Source organism: Heterodontus francisci, chromosome 17 (genome assembly GCF_036365525.1).
Source record: "Heterodontus francisci isolate sHetFra1 chromosome 17, sHetFra1.hap1, whole genome shotgun sequence".
NCBI classification, from domain to species: Eukaryota; Metazoa; Chordata; class Chondrichthyes; order Heterodontiformes; family Heterodontidae; genus Heterodontus; species Heterodontus francisci.
In genome coordinates this window covers 23159397-23187186 of record NC_090387.1, presented here as the reverse complement: position 1 = coordinate 23187186, position 27790 = coordinate 23159397, and the positions used below count along the sequence as shown (strand labels likewise).

The window sequence follows — 27790 nt, the reverse complement described above, 5'->3', positions numbered from 1 at the left end:
TTTATTTTTGAAAAAATTTATTTGAGAATGCAGCATCATCAGCTTCCCCCCACTTAACATGTTTGCAGAACAAGGAACCTTGGCAAACTTGCATATAAAAATGAAACAAAATAAGAAATTTTCTCCTGGGACCATTTGGGAAAAAATGTCAACCACAATTTAAACAAAAAAAGACAAACCAATAAATCCATGAAAAGCTTTTGACTGTGCCAGTGGACTCTTGCATGCACCTCCAAACTAAATTAAAGAGGGCATTCACGATACTGAATGACTACAAGTCCCTTGGGGTTGATGTGGGCGGAGGTGCAGCTACATGGCTATCCAATTCTCTCCACATCCTATAGCCAAGCAGCAAATGGCAGGTTGCTCATATACTTCATTGAAGTTGTGCATCATAATTGGCTCCTCCAGTTTTCTCTAGTTCTTGTTTGATGTATTCCTCAGCCAATTCTTGGTAGTCACAGATGACAAACTCCTTAGCAAAGTTCTACAAGGCAAAAAAAAAAAGAAATCTTGCTGAGTAATGAAAGATTTTAAAGCAACTTATGCACTTGGCATAAGTTCACTCCCCCAAAATACCCACTTCAAAGCATTTCCATGTACTGATTAAGTCCATTAGAAACAAATTCTCGAGAAGTGCAGAAACTGTCAAAACTCCTGAATATATTTAGTATTTAACACTGTTGAACAAGGGCTCTGAAAACACAAACTTAGCATTATGAACAGAGCGGTTTCACTAATTAGGTAGCTGCAATTAAAAAGTTCATGTAAATTAAATTGACTTTCTAAAAAAATTCTAAGGTGGACATTTCATATATCTTGAACCACAAATCACTAAAGCAGCCTTTCCAAATCAGATAGCGGGCAAATATGTAGGACAAGCAGAAAATTTGCAATGGTCAAAAGAATTCTGTAAAAAAAATTTCAATTTTAACTTGCAGCTAAATGTTTTGTCCATGAGTTACTATCTTTTATTCTAATAACTAGAAATCAGTTTCAAAAATGTTTACTGGTATATTAATTCAATGCTCTGCACACTTACTGAACAAACCCATCTGGACATGTATGGCTACATTAGATTCAACCATACTTCCAACTTTCTAGTGCACAGTTTACACTCCAACCTGGCATGTACCATGACTAGTCTTTTACACCACAATACTCCTGTTCATTTCCAGTCTTTTCTTCCCAATGTTTAACATCTTGAAAGGGTGGAGGGTATTGAATGGCTTCTTTCACCTGAAGATAGATTTATATAAAAGGCTCTTTCTGCACCAGGCACCCCTCATTAAAATATCCACGTTTATTTACTTTATCAACTTAATCCATTTATACATTTGCTACCACAGATAGCATCAACTTGAAGTTATCAAAACCATATTTATGAAATGGGAATGGCAGGGAAGGGTTCAGAGTTTTATATATGCAAAAGATTTAGAGATGTACAGATTCACAAAATATTACAAGTAGTTCACCATCTCTATAAAATCCATTACACTAGCAAACAAGTAGAACCTGAAAAAGGTTTCCATTAGGTAGCAAAATTATACTGAAAAATACCAGTTTAGAGTATTAAACTGTTAGTATTTTTGCAATGTTATGAAACCCTAAAACAGCACTGGGAACAAATACTTTTTATTCAAGTGGGGAAAATCAGTGATTTCAATCCCCAAAAGCAGTTTGACAACTATAATCTGGACTATAGTGGTAGACGGCTTATGGGAATTAGTGATGATTGTATAATGCACACTTAAGGAGGTTGAATATTAGGGCACAAAAGGTCATTAAGGCGTACAGAAGGTTTAGTGCATTAGTTTGGGCCAGTACATACCCAATGTTAGATCAACAGTATAGCAACTAGCCCAACAAAATGACTGTCGCAATTCTTCCTTGGTTTATTACATTGTATACACCTAAAACATTTAAATACAATGCAAATATTACGATTAAATAAATTTGTGATCAAGACAAATGGGGAAATGTATTAAACCACTTGTGCATCACAAGTTACAATGAACACTTGAACTTCAGAACACTTAGTGAATGGCACAACTTGTTACTGCATGGTTAGTATGTCACCACCCACTTCTAATATAGCAACCCAATGGTCAGTTGACATTCTGTATAGAATTATAAAATCAGAAGTTTACAGCCCAGAAGGAAGCCCATATGTGCCAGCTGAAAAGGAGGTATCCAACCTAATCCCACTTTCTAGCTCTCGGTCGGTTGCTTTGTAGGTTATGGCACTCAGTGAATATCTAAGTACTTTTTAACAGGTTGAGGATTTCTGCCTCTAACACCCTTTCAGGCAATGAATTCCAGGTCTCCACCACCCTCTGGTGAAAAACAAATTCTCAATTCACTTCTAATCCTACCAATTACTTTAAATCTATGCCCCTAGTTACTGTCCTCTCGGAGAGAAATAGGTCCTTCCTACTTGCTGTATCTAGATCGTTCAGGTTATCCCCTCAGCCTCCTCTGTTACCAAAGAAAAAAGCTAAAATTCTCCAGTCCCATCAACATCCTCGCAAATCTCTATACCCTTTCTAGTGCAATCACATCCTTCCTATAACGTGATCAGAACTGTATGCAGTATTCTAGCTGTGGTCTAGTGTTTTATACACTTCCCTACTCTTACTTTCCTTTATTAGCTGAAGCAGAGAATATATCACATATGCCTTCTTAGCCACTCATCTACCTGTTCTGCTATTTTCAGGGATCTGTGAACATGCACTCCAAGGTCCCTCTGTTCCTCTACATTTAGTATTCTACCAATCATTCTGTATTTCTTTACCTTGTCTGCCCTCCTCAAATGCATTACCTCACTTCTCCAGACTGAATTCCATTTGCCACCCGACCAGTCCTCAAGAGTGATAGTGGTAGCAAGTATCCCCTAATTACTTTGTAATGATTTTTTTGATAGCTTCACAGTTTGAAAATGTCCTGTGTAATTTCTAGCTCATGAAAACTTCACTAGCTCACTGTGCATTCAAAAAAAGCAGATAGGAACCAGTAGTCAACTTCTGCTGTAGGGTGAAACAACTCATTCACTCCATAAATGCCACAGATCACAGTTACATGTAGACTACCTTCTGCAATGCACAATTTCCAGAAATATCTTCATGCAAACATGGATAGATTCCTTCACTGGGAATCTTACCATTCCAATCAAGGGTAACTGCTATTAAAAATGTCTATGGTTATATTCTGTCATGAACATGGCTGGTTGGAAAGCAAAATTATTCCAATATTAGCAATTTTAAAGGTAATGTACATTATAATTTTCAAAACATACTGAGTAGTTTAGAGGGGTGCTTTTACTTCACATACACAATACATGCAAGAAATTTTCCAGCACAAACAGTTCCCTAGCTACTGACTCCATCCCTCTTCCTGCCAACAGTCTGTTCACAACCTTGGTGTCAAATTTGACTCAGATTAACTTCCGATCACATATTCGCACCATCACCAAGACAGTCCATTTCCATCTCATCACCTGACTTTGCCTCTGTCTCAGCTCATCTACTGCTGAAACCCTCATTCATGCCTTCAATACCAAAGCAATCCTGGCCAACCTCCCACATCCTATCCTCTGTAAACTTCTGGTCAGCCAAAACTTTGCAGCCTGTTTTGTGACACGCACCTAGTCCCGTTTTCCCGTCACCCAGTGTTCGCAGAGGTACACTGGCTCCCAAACAGCATCTTGATTTTAAAATCTCCATCCTAGTTTTCAAATCCCTCCATGGCCTCACCCTTCCCCATCTCTAATCTCTTCCAGCCCCAAAGGCCAGTTCAGGTCAGGAAAGAAAAACCTGGCCTGAACCCAGAGCCACATCAGACCAGAGCACAACCCGGCCAGAGTCCCTCCATTTTTCCCCCACGCCCGACCCGACCACCGGAATGTTCACTTTACCGACCTTCCCATTCCAAATCTGCAGAAAGCTGCAGCATGAGTGTGATGAAGTCATAGAGACGCTCACTGCGCAGACTCAGTTTCCCTCCTTGATGTCCCGGACTCCCAGCTCAGGTAGGCTTTTCAACTTTTGACACTTACCAGCAGAGCAAAATGCAATACTTAGTGTCCATCCCAACCAGAGCACAAAAGCTGGGCCCGCAAGTGCAACCCGACCTGAATCAGAGACATTGTCAGGCCTGGGTCAGGTAGCAGGCCTTTAAGCCCCACACCCCCAAGATATCCACACTCTAATTCTGGCCTCTTGCGCATCCTTGATTTTAATTACTCTACCACTAGTGGCTGTGCCTTCAGTTGTCTAGGCCCCAAGCTCCCTAAACCTCTTCACCTCACTTGAGAAATATAAAAAGTCATTTTATTGGTTACAAAAGCTGTACTGTAACAGCCAGAATAGTTGCATTTTGTTCACCAAGACCTGACATTCATGATGTTAATTTACTCTGTACACTGAATACAGATTGTTCCCCTACAGCACAAAGCATGCATCTCACTTGTTGCAGGATCATATCCAGCTCATAATTAAGCTCCAAGAAACAAGCTACACTGCCTGCTATACTCATTTACTTTCTAAATCTTTTAATGTTCCATTTGTTTTCTCCAAGCTACAAATGAGATTACGGTGCTCAAATTGTAAATTTAATTCCATTTTAAACTTCCAATACTATTCACTAGCATTAAATCAATTCCACCACTTCAATAGTTGGGTGAGCTGCAGCTATGGATGGCAGGTAGCGAGATATATGTGAAATAAGCAGGACCTCTCCTGATGTATAAGCAGTCGTGCACCAGAGCAGCCAGGTGCTGTGAGGTAGAGGTGGTGCCTCTACATCAAAACCTCCATAAACCTACTTTACAGCACCATAACATGGCAAACAAGTAAGCCCTATTACAACAAAATCCTTCAACAGTGGATGGCCATGAAGGCAGACAATAGGTTGCAGCAGGGCCTCGTCTTCAATTATACAGGCTCGCCTGATCATTGAAATCAAGCAATGCCCTGCCGAGACAGTGTGGGGCCCACTGTGCAACAGGCCTCACACTTAGACACCATGCACAGACCCTGCTATGGACAGCAAATTTCCTCAAGTCCTTTGACGATCAAAGCACGATATGATACCTGGGAATTTCTAGCCACAACTGACAGTTACCAATTAAATCACTCCACTCTTAAATCAGACCGGAGTCCCCCTTCTGTTTGTAGTTGTGCCTGAGCAGCCCTCTTCAGGATTAGTTCTACTCACCCCACTCGGGGAAGGGGCAAGGAAAGGTGCCCTAAAAAAAAAAGCCTGCCCCACTCCAAATCCAGTTGGAAAACTGCACCTAGGAGGATCATCCAATGGTCGAAACTCACAAAATCAATGAAGATTGGATTGCAAATGGATTACTCAAGAGTGACCCAAGAGACAAATAACGATAGTGGCCCACAAGCCCTGACACCTAGACAGTTAATGACATAGTAGCCCTTAGCAAGATCCGTAGAGCAGATGAGGGACAAAAAACAATGAACAAAGAGATGGCTATACTTCTTTCTGAAACTGGAAATCAATAGAAGCACACAGAATTCATGGAGTCAGCTTTGCCATCAAAAATGAATTCATAAGCAAACAGACTCCACAAGCCCATGTTGGGATCAATGAGCATTTTATGGCACTTGATCTTAAGCTCAAAAGCAATCAATCTGCCACCCAAATCAGTGCTAATGCACTTGTACTCAGGATGCAACCTAGATGCAACTCTGGCACCTCTACCATCACAGTCAAAGATCATACTTCAGTGATTTCAATGACTGAGTGGTGTGGGGGGAGGGTGAAGTAGAGGGGAGGAGCAGGAGGAAAGAGAAAAAAATCAAGACATCCTGGCAATATCCAAAATCAAAGCACTAGCACTTAGACTGTGCAATAGTCAGGACCAGGGATCAAAAAGATTTGCAGGTTACATGCACCTATGTTTAAGGCCGACTAATGCTGGACAGACCACCAACCTATTTGCTCAGTATTGGCACTTGAGGCAGCCCCAAAAAGGAATCAGTCATGACAGGTTACAGAGAAAGTCCAAGGTTTCTGGCCTGTCAAAACACCAAGCTCAAAAGAATTTAAAGAACAAAATTAAAATCAGAAACTAGAGAATAGATGGTCACTCAATCAAGCAATGTCCAAAATAAGTGGAAATCATCAGAATCCACCATTCACACATGCCAAGAAATCCTCAGACATCACGAAAAGACACCAAGACTGGTTTGATGAGAGCAATACAGAAATATGCAAAATCAATTGTAAATGAACAGCATTCCAAACCTGGCAACAGAATCCAAACTCCACAGAATAGAAGCTCAGCACCAGACAGCCAAAACTGAAGTTCAAACAACTACCCACGATTTGAATAAATGGTGGACAAAGGCAGCCGAGGAAATTCAACTTCTCACTGACGTGCACCTTTTACAAGGCAGCCAAAAAAAAAAAAGAGATCCGTGGACCCTCAACACACTGACCAACACTGGCAAGATCCAAAGATGGCAAGACTCTCAACGACCAACAGAATCAACACCCGCTAGAAAAAGAGCTTTGCAGAGCTACTCAGAACTCCATGGTGAGCATGCACTTACTGGATACCTTCACAAAACACACTCAGATTTGAGTTAGATGATGATCCAACACTCAGTGATAACTGCTGTCAACAAGATGGACCAACAAAGCTTCTGGTCCTGACAACATCCCTGCGGAAGTACTGAAATAGAGGTGACATTCTAATCTATGATACATGATGCCCTATTTGTAAAACTCTGGCAGAATGAAGAAATTCCAAGTGGCCTTAGAGATGCCATGATCAATCTTTAGGAAGGAGACAAGTTGAACTGTAGCAACTGCAGGGGTATAAGCATTGCTCTCAACTGTTGACAGGATCCTAGCTAAGATGCTTCTTAATCACCTCTTGCCAATTGCAGAAGAGATCCTTCCAGACTCTCAGTGTGGCTTCTGACCCAACAAAGGAACAATTGATATGATCCACACAGGACTCCAACATCAGGAAAAGTGGAGTGTATAACAACCCCTTGTATATGGCTTTCCAAAAGCATTGGACTCATTGAATCAAACTGTCCTTTGGAAGGTGCTAGTGATATGAATGCCCAGCTAAGTTCAAAATCATCCATGTCCCATATGAAAATATGCAAATTAAAGTCCTATGTAATGGCTCCACTACAGACCTCTGCTCCATCATAACAAGGGCGTGTCATTTCACTAATACTACTCTCAATTCTTCTTGCAACACTGCATCTTACAACTGACAGGTTCCCCCAAGGTGTGAAATAACTTACTGCACTGAAACTCTTCCACCTCAACCAGCTGAAAACCAAAAATAGAAAATCCTGTAACAGAATTATAGAATGCAGACACAAAAGTTAGTGCTCACTTTGAAGAGCTACAACAGATAGTAGACTTAGTCACTGAAGCCAACGAGAGCATGATACTTGCCCTGAATATCAGAGACCAAAGTCAAGACCAACCCACACCAAAATATCAAATCCAATGCCTTCAAATGAGACTCATGAGGAAGCGTTGGATTATGTCCCTGACTTCCCGTATCTTGGAAGCCATCTATCCCAAAAAGCTGGGATTGTATTCAGTATTGCAGCTTTTCATCAATGTGCTAGCTCAGCCTATGGTAAATACAGACTCCAGTTTGAGAATCATGACATCAGACCAGATGCTAAACTCAAGTCTATCAGATAGTTATGCTCTCCAAGCTTCTCTGCAGTCCTGAAACTTGAACTTTTAGATGCCATATCAAAATCCGAGATCAATGCAGCCTTAGAAGGATCTTGAAGAATCAAGTGGGAGCACAAAGAACATACATGAGCATCCTCCAAGGCAGACATGTCAAGCATAGGGGCCATGACAATCTCACCAGCTGAGATGGACAGGATATGTCAGCAGAATGCACACTACAGCCTGCCAGACTGAACATGGAGTTCAATAAATTCAGAACATGGGGCCCCCCCCCCCCTCACCTTTTTATTTTCAGTTCTTTATTTTATTTTAGTTTGTTTCATTATTCATTTTTCTTACTATGTGCCTGCCCAGTGCTTTTCTTCACGTTTGTGCTTTGGGCCAGGGCTGTTCATTTTTCTGTCCATTAACACCCTTGGCACTAACACTTTGTCCTTCAACACACCATTAACATACCGTTTGCCTTTGCTCCATGACCTTCTGGTCAGTTATTCTGTGTGACCCTGTCTTATCAACAGCTTGTTTGTTTTCTTGCCCAACCCCCGGTTTATTGGCTTAAAACTCATTACATTTCTAACCTGTGCCAGTTCTGATGAAGGGTCACTGACCTGAAACGTTAACTCTGCTTCTCTTGCCACAGATGCTGCCAGACCTGACTATTTCCAGCATTTTTTGCTTTCATTTCAGATTTCCAGCATCCGCAGCATTTTGCTTTTATTTTAAACATCTGTCTTAGGGAAAATGTTAGAAGCTATTAAAGACAGTATAGCAGGGCATGTAGAAAAATTGAAGGTAATCAGGCAGAGTCAACATGGCTTTGTGAAAGGGAAATCATGTTCAACCTATTTATTGGAGCTCTTTGAAGTAATAACATATGCGGTGGATAAGGGGAACCAGTGGATGTGTGAAACTTAGATTTCCAGAAGGCATTTGATAATGGTGTCACAACAAAGGTTGTTGCGGAAAATAAAAGCTCATGGTGTATGGGGCAACATTTTGGCATAGATAAGATTGGCTAGCTAACAGGAAACAAAGAGTAGACAAATGGGTAATTTTCTAGTTGGCAAGATGTAAGGAGCAGTGTGCCACAGAGATCAGTGCTGGGGCCTCAACTTTTTACAGTTTATATAAATGACTTGGATGAAGGGACCAAAGGTATGGTGGCTAAATTTGATGACAGATAGGAAGGAAAGTAACGTGTGAAGAGGACATAAGGCAGCTACAAAGGGATATAGATAGGTTTAGTGTGTGGGCAAAGACCAGGCAAATGGAGTATAATGTGGGAAAAATGTGAAATTGTCCATTTTGGCAGGAAGAATAAAAAAGCATTATCTAAATGGTGAAAGATTGCAGAGTTCACAGAAGCAGAGAGATCTGGGTGTCTTAGTGCATGAATCGCAAAAAGGTTAGTATGCAGGTACAGTATGTAATTAGGAAAGTTAATAGAATGTTATCGTTTATTGCGAAGGGAAATGAATACAAGTAGGAAGTTATGCTTCAGTCATACAGGGCACTGTTGAGAACACATCTGGAGTACTTCAGAATATTGGTCTCCTTATTTAAGGAAGGATGTAAATGCATTGGAAGCAGCTCAGAGAAGGTTTACTGGACTAATACCTGGAATGGGCAGGTTGTCTCATGAGGAAAGGTTGGACAGACTAGGCTTGAATCCACTGCAGTTTAGAAGAGTAAGAGGCGACTTGATTGAAACATAAGATCCTGGAGGGGTCTCGACAGGGTGGATGTGGAAAGGAGGTTTCCTCTTGTGGGAGAATCTAGAACTAGGGATCACTGTTTAAAAATGAGGGGTCACCCATTTAAGACAGATGAGAATTTTTTTTTCCTCAAAGGTTTACATGCCTTTGGAAGTCTCTCCCTCAAAGGCCAAGGAAGCATAGTCTTTGAATAATTTTAAGACAATGGGAGATAGATTCTTGATAAGCAAGGGGGTGAAAGGTTACTGGGGATACACAGGAATGTGGAGTTGAGGTTACAATCAGATCAGCCAACTTATTGAAGGGCAGAGCAGGCTCAAGGGGCTGAGTGGCGTCCTCTTGTTCCCAATTCGTATGTTCAATGCCCTCATTGTGGGAGAGCTTGCAAGGCCAAAATCGGGCTCAAGCCATCTGCGAACCCACAGCCAACACTGATATCTCGCTTCCACCCAGCCCCCTGCAAGGAAGAATTTTCCTTGACACAAGGGAATGCAAATTATGATATTTGAATAAAGCTAGACAGGGTGCTGGTTAATTATTTCACAATTAAGACTTCACTGACAATAAAAAATATCCAACTGATTTGAGATGTGCGAATTTGAACTAGAGGGGAGCCAAGGGTTATGGGAACAAGCAGAAAAGGAGAGTTGAGGACAAGATCAGATCAGCCACGATCTTACTGAATGGCAGAGCAGGCTTGACCCATGAGCTACTCCTGTTTTTTTTTAATTAAAAGGTTATAAGTGAAGAAGCCAATTGTTTCCAATTGAGAAACTGCATCAATAAATATACATCTGAATTGACGAGTCATTTTACAAAAAATCCAGTTAAACTTCCAATTGGCCCAAGGATCCAAGTGCAATCACCCTTTAACTGATCAAAGGCATAAAAATTACACTGATCTTAAAAAGGACACTGGCTGATTTAAGTAAAAAAAAAATTTAACTAAATCGGACAGCAACTTCCAGCAACACATGCGCAACTAAATGTGGAAGTTAGGACAGTGTTGCCTAACTCCTCCACAAACTTTTTTTTTTTAAAAAATACTAGTATCTTGCAGAGTCTCACCAATCAATTACATGGCAAGTATCCAACTTGAGGCCCTTCCCATTAGATAATCCAGAAGTTAGGACTTCTGAATTTTTAAATGGTGCATCAAGTCTTCATTATTGCCAAACAACCTCGCTGGAACCTGATAAATTTGCAAGTGTGGTGTCTCAATATTTCAGGTTTGAGTTATTGTTGGAGTTTTTTTTTTAAACTTTTCCTTTGTCTCTTTTTTCTCAATCCCATCTTTCAGCTTTCTGTACATGACTTTATATTGAATTCTGACTTACACTTCCAGCCAGAGTCTATACTAGGAACTTAATGGTGAGGTAGTAGCCCCACCCACTAGCTGGAAAGCTGGAGCGAACCTGCCACCGCTGGGCCTGAAAGCGATACCATTTTGTACGGCTCAGACCCTTAATTGGCTTCAGTTGGGAATTCTGCCCCTCTGAAGCAGAAAATCTTGCCTTTAAGAACTGCCAGCCAACGCCACAGTGGTGGTGGCCACTGCTGGGACTGCACCTGTCCAGAAAAGGATGATGGGTCTCAGCCTCCAAGAAGGTAAGTGAGGGGTCAGGCCTCACCAGGGACAATCAAGCAGGCCCAGGCAAAGTGGGTGGAAGGGGGGGGGGGGGGGGGGTGTTTTAGTGTGAGGGGCCTGTGCTACTGGGGGCCCCTCCTTGCAGCACAGGATGCTCAATCAGGATAGCCCCCTCCCCCACCACCCACAAGCAATGTATGAGAAGACCTCAAACGCCAAAGTGCCCATCCACCTCTGGTAAAATTCCAACAGTGGGAAGAGGCCCTTGTGGCCATTAATTGGCCTCAATTGGCCCAAGGGCAGGCAGGCCATTTGCCAACTCCCTGCCACTGGTAAAATAGCAGAGGTGGCACATAACACCTCCCACCTGATTGTACCACCCCCCCACCCACCTCCTAATCTACTTCTGGGGGAGGGGGGGCAGGTTCATTAAATTCCTGCTTGTGGCTTGGTAAGGATTGCTCAATCTGATTGGCTGTGGAGACATGCATTGCTGGCCCTGTTCACACATCCCAGATCACCTGTAGAGGCTACCACACGCTTTTGGCTCTCTAATGATCACAAATTGTTAAAAAAAATATATATGTCTGTGGGAAAATGCAACAAATGCCAGTTCATTCATTTCCAGGACTTTTTGCAATCCTTGCGTTTTTACAAAAAAGTAGTATATTCTTCAACCCACTGTAGCAGCACCATGAGATGCCAAGCAGGAGAATATATAGTGCCCATATATAGCAGGTTCAGAAGCAACTTCAGTCTTTCTGGCTAGCTCCAAGAACTAATACCTTCACCCACTCCTCATATCTGTCCAATCTTTAGTTTTTTTTCTTGCAATCTACCTCCATTCCTTCTTTGGGCAATTAATTTCATATTATTCAGTGGTGAATGTCTTATATCTAAATAATCTGTGCTTCTCTAAACTTGAGGGGTCTCTGCTGGTTCGATTGCAGTAAGCTGGAGGGTTCAATTCATAAATTCCCTCAAGAACCTGAAACATTGAAAGCAACATTTTCCTTGAGCCTCTTCTGCAGAATGACCAATCCCAGGTTCTTCAACCTTTCTATATAGCACACTTAAGCTAGGTTGTAGTTTAGTTTTTTTTTTGTACATCTTGAATTTCATGCACAGTATTTCTGCTGTAGTACATTGACAAGAAATGTAGATCATTTCTAGGTGTGTCTATTCTAATGCCTTTTGCAGACTTATTTTTTCCTCTTGGGATTTGTGCTTTATCCATCTGGGTATACAACCCAAGATCTGATTACCATTCCTTACTGCTGCAACACTACATCTGTTGGTTTTAGTGAATTATCCTCCAATATCCCTATATCCCTTTTCCAAGATGAAGCCATTTAGTTGATACACCCACTTTAATTCCCTTTCCTAGTCTCAGGAACCAGCATTTGTCCACATTAAATGCCATTTGGCACTCATCAGCCCACCTGCTGCACTTGTGGATCTGGAGTCACCTGTAGGCTAGAGCAGGTAAGGAGAGCAGATTTCCTCACTTGAATGAAATTAGTGAAACAGATGGGGTTTTTAAACAATCCTATTGCTTCACAATTGAGATAAGCATTTTATTCCAAAATTATTTGAATTTAATTTCCCCCAGCGGCCATGGTAGGATTTCAACACACGTCTCCAAAACATTAGTGCAAGCCTCTGGATTACTAGTCCAGTAACATTACCACTATGCTACCATCTCCCTAATAAAGTGACCTGCAATTAATGTCAAGTGGTCGGCTCCATGTGTCCAACATGGATCATAAGTAATAAATAAAAACAAGAAATGCTGGAACCACTCAGCAGGTCTGGCAGCATCTGTGGAAAGAAAAGCAGAGTTAACATTTTGGGTCAGTGACCCTTCTTCAGAATCTCTTTCCACAGATGCTGCCAGACCTGCTGAGTGGTTCCAGCATTTCTTGTTTTTATTTCAGATTTCCAGCATCCGCAGTATTTTGCTTTTATATTATGGATCATAAGTAAATGGAACAGAGTTAAGTCAAAGACAGAGACCAGGGATAACATACATCATTTTCAATGCCCACAGAGTGAGTAAGTGAAAGCAAAACATATATATCTCCATTTCAAACAGTAAAATGCTACTCTACAAAAGTTATGCTGCAGGCTTTAAATGCACTGAATCAGACTCCACTATTCAATTTAGGTCACATTAGAAATGGTGCATCAAAAAGGAAAAAGGAAGAGAAATGTAACCTCTACAGGTCAAGAAAGGATGCAATGGTGGGGTTGGAGAAAAGTTGAGGAATCAACATAGCTTCAAGGTAAGCCATGAAATACAGCAAAAAAAAAGGAAAAAAGTGGAAGCTCATTTTAGACTAAATTACTTCAGCTTCTATATACATGACATCACAACCATGCATAATCTTCACATGATTAATATTGGAGGGTAGGAGATAACTGCAGCAAGGTGCACAATATAACTCAATCCTTATTTAAAATTCATAAATTCCTATATTCACACTTCTAATAGAAACTGCCTATATTAACCAGTCATGCTGTAATTATACCCTCCCATTGTCACTAAATGCCTCCGATACTGTAACAAATCAATGAAAACTTTATATTATAAATGGGAATTTATAATGAAACATGAAAATATTGGACAAAATATGCCAACTGACCCAAACATATTCCGTAGACTTGATGAATTATGCATGATTAGACACTCCCTACCCATGTAACCTTGGAAAAGTATAAAACCCAGCTAAATCTAAGCTAATTATATGAGAAACTGAAAATTTCCTTACCAATCCCTTGAGGCAACCTAAACTAATCCAAGAGGACGCAATGACTGATGTATATTACAAAGTACCTAGCTCTTGTACAACGCAATCCCTGCACCAGCTAGAAAGAGGTCAAGTTCATTTTTTTTTTTTTTTAATTCATTCCTGGGATGTGGGCATCACTGGCCAGGCCAGCATTTATTGCCCATCCCCAATTGCCCTTGCGAAGGTGGTGGTGAGCTGTCTTGAACAGCTACAGTCCATGTGGGGTAGGTACACCTACAGTCCTGTTGGGAAGGAAGTTCCAGGATTTTGACCCAGTGACAGTTAAGGAACAACAATATAGTTCCAAGTCAGGATGGTGTGTGGCTTGGAGGGGAACTTGCAGGTGGTGGTGTTCCCATGCATTTGCTGCCCTTGTCCTTCTAGTTGGTAGAGGCCACAGGTTTGGAAGGTGCTGTCTAAGGAGCCTTGGTGCATTGCTGCAGTGCATTTTGTAGAAGGTACACACTGCTGCAACTGTGCGTTGGCGGTGACGGAAGTAAATGTTTGCGGACGGGCTGCCAATCAAGTGGGCTGCTTTGTCCTGGATGGTGTCGAGCTTCTTGTGTTGTTGGAGCTGCACCCATCCAGGCAAGTGGAGAATATGCCATCATACTCCTGGCTAGTGCCTTCTAGATGGAGCACAGGATCTGGGGAGTCATGAGGTGAGTTACTCGCAGCAGGATTCCTCGCCTCTGACCTCTTGTAGCCATGGTATTTATATGGCTATTCCAGTTCAGTTTCTGGTCAATGGTAACCCACAGGATGTTGATAGTGGGGGATTCAGTGATCATAATACCATTGAATGTCAAGGGAGATGGTTAGATTCTCTCTTGTTGGAGATGGTCATTGCCTGGCACTTGTATGGTGCGAATGTTACTTGCCACTTATCAGCCCAAGCCTGGATATTGTCCAGGTCTTGCTGCACTTCTACGCGGACTGCTTCAGTATCTGAGGAGTCACGAATGGTGTTGAACATTGTGTAACCAGCAAACATCCCCTTATGATTGAAGGAAGGTCATTGAAGCAGCTGAAGATGGTTGGGCCTAGAACACTACCCTAAGAAACTCCTACAGTGATGTCCTGGAGCGGAGATGATTGACCTCCAACAACCACAACCATCTTCCTTTGTGCTAGGTTCGACTCCAACGCTTGAATGCCTACAGCAAATCAGCATTCACCACTTGAGCTGGCAAACTTTCACAGGTTTGCTGTTCTTTGGGAAAGGAACCACCCAACATCCAACCTCGATTGGCCCTTACGTGACCTGTTAAGTGTGACCCCCGACCCCCCCAACCCCTCTCGTTTAAATATTTTGAATGTAACAAAAAGGGACTAAATTATACTAACTATGCTCAAATTGCCCAAGTCTATTCTCTAAGGTCTGGCAATGCAGCTCTATCCAGGTAACTAAGGTATTTCAATCTCATGGCTCACTTCTACACCCTTTCCAAAACCTTAAATTTCCATCATGAGCAGATCAAAACAAGGCACTATGATCAAAACAAGGCACTATTCTAAAAGGAGTCTTAACCAAGGTCTTCAAGGAAAAACTGCTAGGTTTTGCAACAGCATTGTCTTGTAAATACAATCTAGTACCATGTTTGTTTTAAATATAGCTTCACAGCATTGGTCATGAACCTGTAGAGAATCATGCACAACACAGATCTTTTTCTTTCACCACTGGATTCAATTCTGTTCCCTATAGAGTATACGTATATTTAGACCTGCCCATATGCAGAACACCACACTTTCCAAAGGTAAGCATCATTTGACAAACATGGATCAATGTCCCCAATACATCGAGATCTGCCTGCAGTACTTCAGTGTCCTTTACAAACCAAACACCTAGAAACAACTTTATATAATCTGCCAACTTGCAGGTTATTTCCTCTCCAACAACAGCAAAGATCCCAAACACAGACCCCTGCTGGACACTAGGAGTAACTGGTCACCAAGCAGATGCAAATCCATTAACCTCCTGCCGATGGGTGTTCAGCCAATTCTTAATCCACTGCAATAAATTCTATTCTGTAGAGTAGTCACTTGCAAAGCACCTTAGGTTATCCAAGGCTCTCTGAAAGTCCAGACAGATGATATCTACCTGATTGCCCTCACCCACTACTTAGTAACGTTTTCAAAAAATCCAAATTTGTAATACACAACTTCCTTTTGCAGAAGCCATCTCTATCCAAGTGGTCATATAGGATATGTCTTATGATAGAGAAGATGCTCAAAAGGATACCCATTACTGAAATCAAATTAATGGGGCTATAGTTACCTGGTTCTGTATTTTTTTGATATTGGAACTTTATTAATATTCTTCCAACCCAAAGCTAAAATTTCTGATGCCAGCAAGCTATAACTACTAAGCTTAGGTAGCATCTGTCCCAGTTCTTTAAGGACTCTTGGGTGCATCACAACTGGGGCAGCCGGATCTATTTTAAAGGTTCCTTATTCTGTCTAAGACAGCATCCCCATCCATTTTAATTACAATTAGACTGTTAACAGCACAGCTTACTACTACTGGTTGAGTGTTGTCTTCAAGACTAAAGACGGATGCAAAATATTCTTTTAATATCTGCCATTGTCCCTTAACATTTGTCCTAGAGAATCTTTCAATGGCCCAATACAGTAGTTCATAGTTTTCTTACTCTTAACAGCTAAATGATTTTCCCATTACGGCTACAATTGTCTGCTATCCTCTTTTTATTAACCATTTTGCTGACATGGCTTTAGTTTTCCTTAATTGTGCACAGTACTTGTCTTGTGCTCCTGAGAGTAATCTGCTTTTAATTTATGAAAACATTTTAAAGCCTTACTCCTCTTAATATATGACCAGCCACCTTGGCTTATTCTTGCCATGCACCCTTCTTTTCGGGGCAGACATGGCTTTTGTGTATTCAATACATTCTTTAAAAACATGCAATTTATATCCAGACGTTACGACCCCATCCAGTAGGGTTGACCAGTTGAACCATTTCAAGTCTTCTGCCGTTTTAAAATCCCGAATTAAATGTAGATTGTTCCATTAACCATTTGTAACCTTACAATATTTTGGTCACTATCACAGAGGTGATTCCCCCACACGAAGGTTTGATAGAGTTAGGCTTGGTTTCCTCATTGAAATAAAATTATTTCCTAACTCAACATCTCAATGAACATTTCAGCTGCCTGGCCTGGAAGTCTAATAAAGGCAAGCACATGCACACACAAAATTAGATTATACCACAGAATTTTAGTCAAAATGATAAACATTCAGATAATCAGGCAAATATATTGGGGTTGTCCAAGATACCGTTGATTACTATGAGGGGCTGTTACACAGTTGGCTCTCCCCTTGCGCCTCTGTCTTTTTTCCTGCCAACTGCCAAGTCTCTTCGACGCGCCACACTTTAGCCCCGCCTTTATGGCTGCCCGCCAGCTCTGGCGGATGCTGGCAACTGACTCCCACAACTTGTGATCAATGTCACAGGATTTCATGTCACGTTTGCAGACGTCTTTAAAGCGGAGACATGGACGGCCAGTGGGTCTGATACCAGTGGCAAGCTCGCTGTACAATGTGTCTTTGGGGATCCTGCCATCTTCCATGCGGCTCACATGGCCAAGCCATCTCAAGCGCCGCTGACTCAGTAGTGTGTATAAGCTGGGGACGTTGGCCACCTCAAGGACTTCTGCATTGGAGATATGGCCCTGCCACCTGATGCCAAGTATTCTCCGGAGGCAGCGAAGATGGAATGAATTGAGACGTTGCTCTTGGCCGACATACGTTGTCCAGGCCTCGCTGCCATAGAGCAAGGTATTGAGGACACAGGCCTGATACACTCGGACTTTTGTGTTCCGTGTCAGTGCGCAAGGTGTAATATTCACAAATAAGGGCAGAGAAAATGCAAGATTGGTGAGGTGAAAGAATTTCGGCATTAAACTTTATTCAAATACTGTTTCAAGCTCTGGCCTGTGAGAAAACACATTCTTAACTATTTGTAAAGTGTGGAGTTTGGAAAAAAAAAGTGTCTACTAATCAGTAAATGTTAATCAAAATCAGATTGACTGCTGAAAACAAACATCCTGCATAAATGCACCAATCTTGGTTAAAATTCTAGCTTCCACACTTGTAATTTCTAGGCTACATTTTCATTCTGAAGGCAGTACAGCAATGTAGATAACGGAATCTTGTGTAGAATTCAACCAATGGCTTCATTATATATAAATAAACAAACATATGAACAGCTGAGAATAGGAAAAAAATCTTCCCAAGCTTCCTAGTTCCTACCCCAATTGCAAGATGCATATCTCTGGGAGGGGGAAAAGAGGTGGAAAGCAAGACTTGCACTTGCCAGAGATGTCTCCAGACCCCATCCAACTCTACAGCATCAGTCATTTGCACACCTTGAGAAACTGGTGGGGAGCGGACAGGGGGGAAAAAAAAAGATTAACAGAGCTCCAACACAGAGGCTTACCACAAACTCTGGATGCAGACAATCTCCATGCTGTCCAGAATGCAGGATATCCCCCTTCATAAAAAATAAAATCCTTCCCTTGTTGAGCCTGTGAAATGCATCACTGAATACTTACACAAGAATCTTCATCTCCATGAACACTGAACACCTGGGACAAATAGGCAGCCCTTGCTTTCAGCAATCAAACCATTGGTTGAATTCTACAAATGACAGGAAGCATAGCAGAGACCATGTTCCACTTACTTACATGCAGCTTACATATAGTCCTCCCACATATGGGTCCATATTCTACAGGAGACTAGCCCACAGGAAATTGCAGGTGGGGATGGAATGGTGGTTAGGGGGCAGGGGTAAGAAAACAGGTAGAATGGCAGAACACAGCCACAAGCACACGGATATGCACCTGCCCCCAATCTGGGAAAGGCCAGACTTTAAAATTAACATTTTAAAAATTAAAATGACAGCACAAAGCCCAAGCCAATTGACTTCAACTAGCAGTCTTAGAAAAATAGCTTTCCTTTGTCCATGTCAGGACCCTGACGAAATAAAACTAGCTTTATTCACCCATATTTAAAATGAGACAGAAGCTGTACACAAAGCAAAGGCATATTTTTGCTTTGTAGATTAGACAGACTGCAGAAGCTCTGTCCTTTTAAATAAATAGCCATTTTCTTCAAAGTCCAATATCAAAAGCAAGGAATAGTTTTAATTGCTGGCAATTAAAGTTGGAGAGCTTACACTTGAATAAAGTTCAGCCATTTAAGATGCAACATCAAGTAGATTTTATTCTAAAAAGTTCAAAAAATGCACAATTGTGTTAAGAATCATAAGTTTACATCGAAGGAGACCACCATTCAGCCTGTCAAGTCCATGCCAGTTCTCAAGACCAATTTAGATACTCCCACTCCCTCACCCTTTCCCCTTAGCCTTGCAATTTCCCCCCCCCCCTCCCCCCTTCAGATGCTCACCCAATTCCATTTTGAAATCAGCCTTCACCATCCTCTCGGGCAGTGCATTCCAGAACAAACTCACTGTGCAAAAATGTTTTTCCTCATGTCACTTTTGCCAATCACCTTAAATGTGTCCTAGTCAAAATACTTTTGGAAATCCATGTACACCACATCAACCACATTACCCTCATCAAAAAACTTAATCAGGTTAAACACTATCTGGCTTTAACAAGTCCATGCTGGCTTCCCTCAATTAAACTACACTTATCCAAATGACTGTTAATTCGGTCCCAGATAGTCATTTCTAAAGCTTTCCCACCAAGGTTAAACTGACTGGCTTGCAGTTACTGGGTTTATCCCTTCACCTTTTTGAACAGACATGCAACATTTGCAATTCTCCAGTTCTATGGCACCACTCCTGTATCCAAGGAGGATTAGATGACCAGGACCTCTGCATTCTCAGATGCATCCTATCCAGTCCTGGTGACTTTACAACTTTAAGTACAGCCAGCTTCCTAATGCCTCCTCTATCAATTTTTAGCCCATCCAGTAGTTCAACTACCTCCTCTTTCACTATGCCTTCACCAAGGAAGAATATGCTGTCAAAGACAAAATGTAAAAGTACTCATTTAGTACTTCAGTCATGCATTCAGCCTCCATGCATAAATCCCCTTCTTGGTCCCTAATCAGCCCCACCCCTCCTCTTGCTACCCATGTCTATAGCAGATTTTTAAATTCCATTTCATACTAGCTGCCAGTCTCATACTCTCTTGCCTCATTTTATTTTTCACTGCTCCTCTGAACTTTCTATATTCAGCTTGCTTCTCACTTGTATCAACCTGACATCTGTCATACACACCTCTTCTGTTTCATCAAAGGAGCTCTGGCTTTGGTTGCCTTACTTTTTACCCAGCATGGGAATTTACTGCAACTCTACCCGAACCAGCTCCTTAAAAAGGCAGCTGACTGTTCGGTTACAGTTTTGCCTGCCATCTTGGAATCCATTTTGCACACACAGATCTGTTCAACCCACTAAAATTGGCCCTCATCCAATCAAGTTTTTTCTCTAGATTTCTCCTCGTCCTTTTTGCACAGCTAATCTAAACCTTAATACCATGATCATTGTCCCCTAAAAGATCCCCTACTGGTACTTGATCCACTTCATTCCCTAGAACCAGAACAATCATTGTCTTATTGGGCTGGAAATTCTCCTGGACATTTTGGCAACTTTGCCCCTGTCATAGGAACATAGAAGCAGGAGTAGGCCATTCAGCCCATCAAACCTGCTCCACCATTCAATACGATCATGGCTAATGATCCACTTCAATGCCTCCCCCCCCCCCCTCCCTCACACTATCCTCATATCCCCAGATGTCATTTGTATTTAGAAATAGGTCAATCTCAGTTTTCAACATACTCAATGAGTGAGCTTCCTCAGCCCTCAGATAGAGAATTCCAAAGATTCACAACCCTCTGAATAAAGAAGTTTCTCCTCATCTCTGTCCCAAGTGGCTTCCCCCTTACTTGCAAATTATGTCCCCTGGTTCTAGACTCCCCAACCAGGGGAAACATCTTACCTGCATCTACCCTGTATATCCCTTTATGTATTTTGTAGGTTTCAATAAGATCACCTCTCATTCTTGGAAACTCTGGAGAATACAGGCCCAGTTTCCCCAATCTCTCTTCATAGGACAGTCCCAGCAGCCTGGGAATAAGTCTGGTGAACCTTCACTGCACTCCCTCTATGGCAATAATATCCTTTATACAATTGTCTTAAAATATACTGGGATAATAGAAGTCCCCCATTATTCCTACTTTATAGCTTTTGCACCTCTAATTTCTCCCTCTACATCTCTTCCACTAGTTGGTGTCCTCCAGAATACACCTAGTATAATGCCACCCATTTTGTTTCTCAACTAACCAAATGGATTCTCTGACCCCTCCCAGACATCATCTTTCTCCAGAACTGTAATATTCTCCTAAAATCAATACTGTCACTCCTCCTACTTTCTTTCCCTATCTTTCCCGAACACCAAATATCCAGGAATATTTAGTATAGAGTCCTGTCCTTTTGAGCTAGATCTCAGTTATCACCATGACATCTTATTCCTATGTGGTTATCTGAACCTGCAACTCACCAATTTACCATGTGTTGTGTTTACATACATGCACTAAACACAATTTAAACCTTCTTGCACTTTTAGTTTGACACCACCCTCTCCACCTAAATACTTTATTTCTTATTCTGGTGCCACTTCTCTCTCCCAATCCTCTATGCACTTGTTTCTCATTTTTAACACCACACCCTGGTTCCTATCCCACTGCCAAGTTAATGCTATTGGTGAGGGTTTAAACTAACAAACCACCCCTTGAGGACATGGTTCCTGGCTCTGTTGAGGTGCAACCTACCTGGGCTGTATAGGTCCCAACAAACTAAAATACTCCTTCCTGCACCATCTGTCCAGCTACATTCATCTGCTCCATCCTCCTAGCTCTATACTCACTACTGCGTGACACCAGGAGCAATCAGGAAATTGCTACCTTTGTGGTCTTTATTAGCCTTCCTCCTAGTTCCCTAAAATCTGCCTGCAGGACCTCATCCCTCTTTCCACCTGGTCATTGGTAGAGTTATGGACCACGGCCTTTGATTGTTTGCCCTCCCCTTAACCTGCTTCAAAATGCTCTACAGCATCCTCCACCCCAACACAAGGAAGGCAACATATCATCTTGGAGTTATGTCTGTACACATAGAAACATCTGTTCCCCTAATACTATTGTTTTCCCAATCTTCCTCCTGTCCCCTGCTGTACTGTCTGGCAGTCACCCATTCCCCCTCTGCCTGCACTCAAACTGTAGCATGACCACTTCCTGAAGTGTACAATCCCCAAATCAGTTAGTACTGTGGGGTGAGTCAGGAGGGGAGGGGGAGGAGTGAAAGAGGAGAATAATCAATACTAAAAATTTGTTAAATGGGAAAAGTCCTCCCTTACCTACACTAACTTTTTGTTTAAAGCACTAAGAAGTCCTTGTGTCAAAAGATGCACATCAAACCGTTCATGATAGATGCTTCTATTCAACCTCAGATAAATTGACAGCTCTTTATTCAAAATCTTCTTGGGCTTAACTATATACTCTAGACTTCTTGAGTTCACCTAGAGTTCAGTTTCTGAAATTGGCACTATAAATTCTTGTGCTAGCATAGGACATCAAATGTATTGCTCACTTACTAACTTTGTATCAAGTCTATGAAAGATAATTTCCAGAATTTTTCAGATTATTGCATGGTGCAATAAATGCATGCTAAAGATATACATTAACCCTTTGTGGACAGATCATTTCCCTCCTAGCATTTGTACAATCAGTAACTTGGTGTGCCTCGCATCCATGTAATTATTTTAATTGTAAAAATATCTGTGTAAACCTGAGTGCAAGTGTGGTATTAGACACAAGGTGATAAACATTCTATTTCATCTCTAGTGAGTTACATTATAATTAAAGTTAATTATTCCTGTGGCATGCTATCCCACACACAAGATGCACAAAGGAGTAGGTTTTGATTCATTGGAGACTGTCCGTTAACAGAAACTGCATAACTGCATTTCTTCCGTGGTTCTACTTCAGTGTTGGGAGAAAGCCTAAAATTATAACTCTTCTGTGGAATTTGCCAAGGATGAGCAACATGACAATGCTTTTTTTTTTAAATTAGAGTTGCTACTGGAGTCCTTAACCTTGAAGCAGTCATTAATATTAACATTAAAATTCCATTCATAACTTTTTTTTTATTTCATGGGATGTGGGCGACGCTGGCCAGGCCAGCATTTATTGCCCATCCCTAATTGCCCTCGAGAAGGTGGTGGTGAGCTGCCTTCTTGAACCGCTGCAGTCCATTTGGTGTAGGTACACCCACAGTGCTGTTAGGAAGGGAGTTCCAGGATTTTGACCCAGCGACTGAAGGAACAGCGATATAGTTCCAAGTCAGGATGGTGTGTGACTTGGAGGGGGAACTTGCAGGTGGTGGTGTTCCCATGCATTTGCTGCCCTTGTCCTTCTAGTTGGTAGAGGTTGCGGGTTTGGAAAGTGCTGTTTAAAGGAGCCTTGGTGCATTGTTGCAGTGCATTTTGTAGATGGGGTGCCAATCCAGCAGGCTGCTTTGTCCTGGATGGTGTTGAGCTTCTTGAGTGTTGTTGGAGCTGCACCCATCCAGGCAAGTGGAGAGTATTCCATCACACTCCTGACTTGTAGATGGTGGACAGGCTTTGGGGAGTCAGGTGGTGAGTTACTTGCCTCAGGATTCCTAGCCTCTGACCTGCTCTTGTAGCCATGGTATTTATATGGCTACTCCAGTTCAGTTTCTGGTCAATTCAAGTACAATTTTTGAAGAATGCAGTCAGTACAGTATCTATTAGCCATTTATTTATTACTTTCAATGTGCAGCATCCAAGGAACATATTACAACTGAGAATGCATTCTTTACACACTGCCTTCTCCCACATTCATACCAATAGCTTACTAAACAGTATCTTAATTTTAAAATTGAAATAATCAAGCAAACTGGTTGAAACTAGCAAAACTTTGAGCACATTTGAAATGTTTGACATTGGTCAACATGCTCGTTCTACCCGCTGTCAATGGACTTTATTACAGTATTGTAAGAACACAGAGCTCCATTTTCTTGGTCATCCCCAAAGTAGGAAGTACATCCCTGGAAAAGCAGTAGAATTCATCTGTATTTGAGTAGTTCTAAAATCTTAGTGGGCTATTCCTCAGCAAATCTCCAATATTTTCATTGCAAATATTACTGCAGAATATTTCAAAAAATCAAATTTCTCCTGGTATTCACAAACACCAGGAGCATTAAATGTTGGAATTGATTTAAAAATAGGTTGAAAACATATTATTCCTTTTATGACAAAGGCAGCCTGTAAACTCAAATCAGATTCTCAAATAAGTACAGCTATGAAGAGTGTTTAAGGCAAGTGGCAACCAAGAACCATCAGTAGCCATGCCAATTAAGAACCTCGCCTCCCCCTACTGGCTCCACAACATTTGTTCAGAAATAATTAACTTGCAATTGCAGTTAAGAACATAGAAACCAATAAAAGGGTTCGATAAGGTTTAAGAGAAAAATTCTGCAAGTGTTAATGACCTACCTGTACTACCTCCTTTACCAAACTTTTATCAGTGCTGACTTTGGCTCTCTTCAGTACCGAGACTTGATCTCCAATCCAGGTGATCAGAGCAAACTTGGCACGTTTGCTCATGGCATCTCCAGTGATGATCCGATGATAGCCAAATAATATACAGTCATCTGCCAATCAGAATGGCAGTGAATTAGAACAATTTTGAATATAAACACTCAGGTCATTCAACATTTGCCAGGGTGTTTTCTCTGTAGATGCTGAGTGTTGCACGTTCACTTCTAGATTTCCAGCATCTGAAGTTTTTTTTAAAAAAACAGAAGGGGAAGAGGCAAGATGTACTCAGTAATAAATCAGACCCTGTATCTAATCCAGAGATGAAGTGCAGTGTACTTCTTTCAATTAAAGAAGAATTCTGGTATATATCTAAATAAAGGCAAACTCCTTTAAAAGTGAAAGGGTAAAGAGCTGTGTCCTAATATGACTGACAAGTTTAAGCTACTCCTTGGAAGCATTACAGATAGTGTGCCAACAAGCAACACAATAGGATGGTAGGACATGGTTTTAAATGCTCAATTCCCAAAAGGGAGGAGAAACTCCCTTCATCTCCCCTACTGCTCAAAAAGCAATGACAGAGCCTCACCTTTTCCTCCCCCAACCCAACTGTGATGGTGGAACCACACCCACATGATGGGTGGGAACAAGGAAAGTCGCGCACAAGAGGTAAAAAAGCAAGGAAACAAAAATCAAGAAAATTCTCAACCAATTTTTGGGACGAACACTACACATCTAATAGTGGACAGATTGAATATCTAAACTTCGCAATTCTTAAGTGAGAATTAATCAAATACAAAAATCTGTTAGATCTTTGTCAAGATAAAAGATTTCCAGATTAAAAGTGGAGGTCTTATTAAAATAACCCCAAAGTTTTCTTTAAACAAAATGGTTCCCTCTTTAGGTAATTGAAATTGCCCAAAAACGATACTTAAAATCAAGCCTAACGTTTACAATAGTAACACTGCAGCTAAACTATTTCAGGTTAGCAAAATATTAAAATCGCTGTTCGAAATAGAGATTGAAGTCGGTTACTATTTGAAATGTTTTACAGCTTTTTAAATCTAACAGATTTGAAATATTTGTGGGCGAACGGTCGATATTTAGCGTTTATAGTCTACAGAAATAGGGGAACAAAATAAGCAGTGAACGCTTCAGTTTCGCAGTTGAGTGCCACACCTTAAAAAAAAGTTAAATTTTATTGCAAGCTTTAAGCTTGTAGGAATCATTAAATAAAATCACTTACAAAACCCCCAACTGAATACACAGATTGAGTTTCAGGTAGTTTTTAAATGCTGTCCAGCAACCCAATCAATCTGGTAGTTTAGATCTGCCCGTTTAGGGAAAACGTTCGTGCCCCCTCCAATTGGTAAGTTAAAACTGAATATAGACTAGTTCCACTAACTACAATTCAATTCACCTAGTTTCTTTTGGTTGGATTAACATTGCGGAAAAGTGAGCCATCAATAGATTAATAGCAAATATCAAAAAAAACACAATGGCCATTTCTATGGGGTAATGCGGTACTCCAAACGCTGTCTAACCAGAGTCTTATACATCGGTACCCTTCTTATAAGGAATCCGCACACAACGAGGTGGTCTGTCAGAGTGTAGTGTCTTTGTGGGCTAAGCAAGGTGGGCTTTTGATCCTTCCACTAGATAGGTGCTGTAGACACCAAACAATAGTAGATAAAACAAATGGCGTGTAGTCATAAAATCCCCAAATCTTACCTGAGCAATGATGTCTAAAGTCTTCGTACTCTGTGCCTTGTGAATCAGGAACAATAAGGTGTCCTTCGTATTTAAAAATAACCCTGGAAGGGAGACAGGCACACAATGTAGATAGATATACAGTTAGATCTAAAAGGGTGAAGTTTGCATTATTACAAGTGAGGAAACTGAGGCTGAAACGAACCAATTGACATCATTGTTATCATCCCGGACGAGGTTATACGACTCTCTGCACGCATCCTTATCAATCTTCGTAGCCATTTGAGCGATAGGTGAATCAGCTGGCAAACTTCTGTGCAATAAATCCCTGATCCGAGAATCAATGGGCGAACGAGAGAACGAAGACAAAAATAACGTTCTGCAATTTGCAGAAGGATTGTTGTTGGTGTTTTATTTCAGGTGGCACTGCAGGTTTAACAATAGCTGATAACAGAGCTCGGACATAGGTTAGCAAGCACCCGCTACGAGGCTGCAGATAAATGCAAGTAGCGTTAGCGGATGCATTTCAGCCCCTTTTTACCGGCTTTGGGCGTTGGTGATGTCGTATTTCCGTCTGTCGTGATTAACTCACTTTGCCTCCTTAAGGCTGATGTCTGAAGTGACCGCTAAAAATGATTGTCTCCCCCTGTTGGAATTCAGCAGGGAGAATGCGGGTTTCCAGTAAACGGCTGTCGATTGATCAAATGTTCAGGCTGCAGGCTGGTCAGCCAAGTGATTTTTTTTGTCCCCAGTTTTCTAGCATTTTGTTTCTTTCTGCCCTAAAGGTGTTAACTAATGTTTGATAATAGATCCATGGGTGCCAGCTGTTCTTTGGTACCTGATCCAAGTGGCAATTTGCATTGCATGAACCTGGATAAGGCAGGCCACTCAGCCCCTCCAGCCTGTTCTGCAATTCATTTGGATAATAGTTGATCTGTATTGTACTCCCCATTTACCAGCCTTGGTTCCACAGCCCTTGAGAACCTTACTGAACAAAAATATATCAATCTCAGTTTTGAAATGTTCAATGACCTAGCCTCAACAGTTTTTCTCAGGGAGAGAATTGCTGATTTCCACTACCATGGAACATTATGAAGGAGTTATTGAAAATGGAGAAGCCCCGAATGATTGGGACCAAGTGCCTATTTTCAAAAGACAGGCAACTGTATGAATACTACATAAAATAATGCATAGAATCATAGAATGATACAGCACAGAATGCGGCCATTCAGTCCATTGCACCTGTGCCAGCCCTTTGGTAGATTTATCCAAATAATTCCACGCCCCTGCTCTTTCTCCATAGCCCTGTAATTTTTTTTTTCCATTCATGTATTTATCTAATTCCCTTTTGAATGTTACTATTGTATCTGCTTCCACCACACTTGCTGTATCTGCATACTAACTTCTTGTGATTCATGTACCAGGACACCCAGATTCCTCTGCACCACAGAGTTCTGCAGTTTCTCTTCATTTAAATAATATTCTGCTTTTCTATTCTTCCTGCCAAAATGGACAAGTTCGCATTTTCCCACATTATAATCCATCTGCCAATTTTTTGTCCACTCACTTAACCAATCTATATCCCTTTGTTGACTCTTATGTCTTCTTCACAACTTACCTTCTGACCTATCTTTGTGTCATCTGCAAATTTAGCTACAATACATTTGATCCCTTCATCAAAGTAATTG

The 27790-nt window shown here is 41.3% G+C and overlaps 1 protein-coding gene across 1 annotated transcript; it reads right to left on the bottom strand.

The window, feature by feature from the left end:
• Positions 1–26637, bottom strand: cotl1 (coactosin-like F-actin binding protein 1). The gene is made up of 4 exons (XM_068049150.1): positions 26308–26637; positions 26124–26206; positions 24351–24508; positions 1–487 (listed from the first exon to the last, which is right to left on the bottom strand). Exons 1-4 carry the CDS (start codon positions 26382–26384, stop codon positions 377–379), a joined length of 429 nt encoding a protein of 142 aa, XP_067905251.1. The 5' UTR covers positions 26385–26637; the 3' UTR covers positions 1–376.
• Positions 26638–27790: the final 1153 nt, after the last annotated feature.

Excerpts from the sequence above, each read along its gene's own strand:
- cotl1 (XM_068049150.1), bottom strand. The coding sequence starts at position 26,384 with ATGGCTACGAAGATTGATAAGGATGCGTGCAGAGAGTCGTATAACCTC. Across the intron at positions 26,207-26,307 it reads GATAACAATGATGTCAATTG|GGTTATTTTTAAATACGAAG; the intron begins GTTCGTTTCAGC and ends TCTCCCTTCCAG. Across the intron at positions 488-24,350 it reads TGGTAAAGGAGGTAGTACAG|AACTTTGCTAAGGAGTTTGT; the intron begins GTAGGTCATTAA and ends TTTGCCTTGTAG.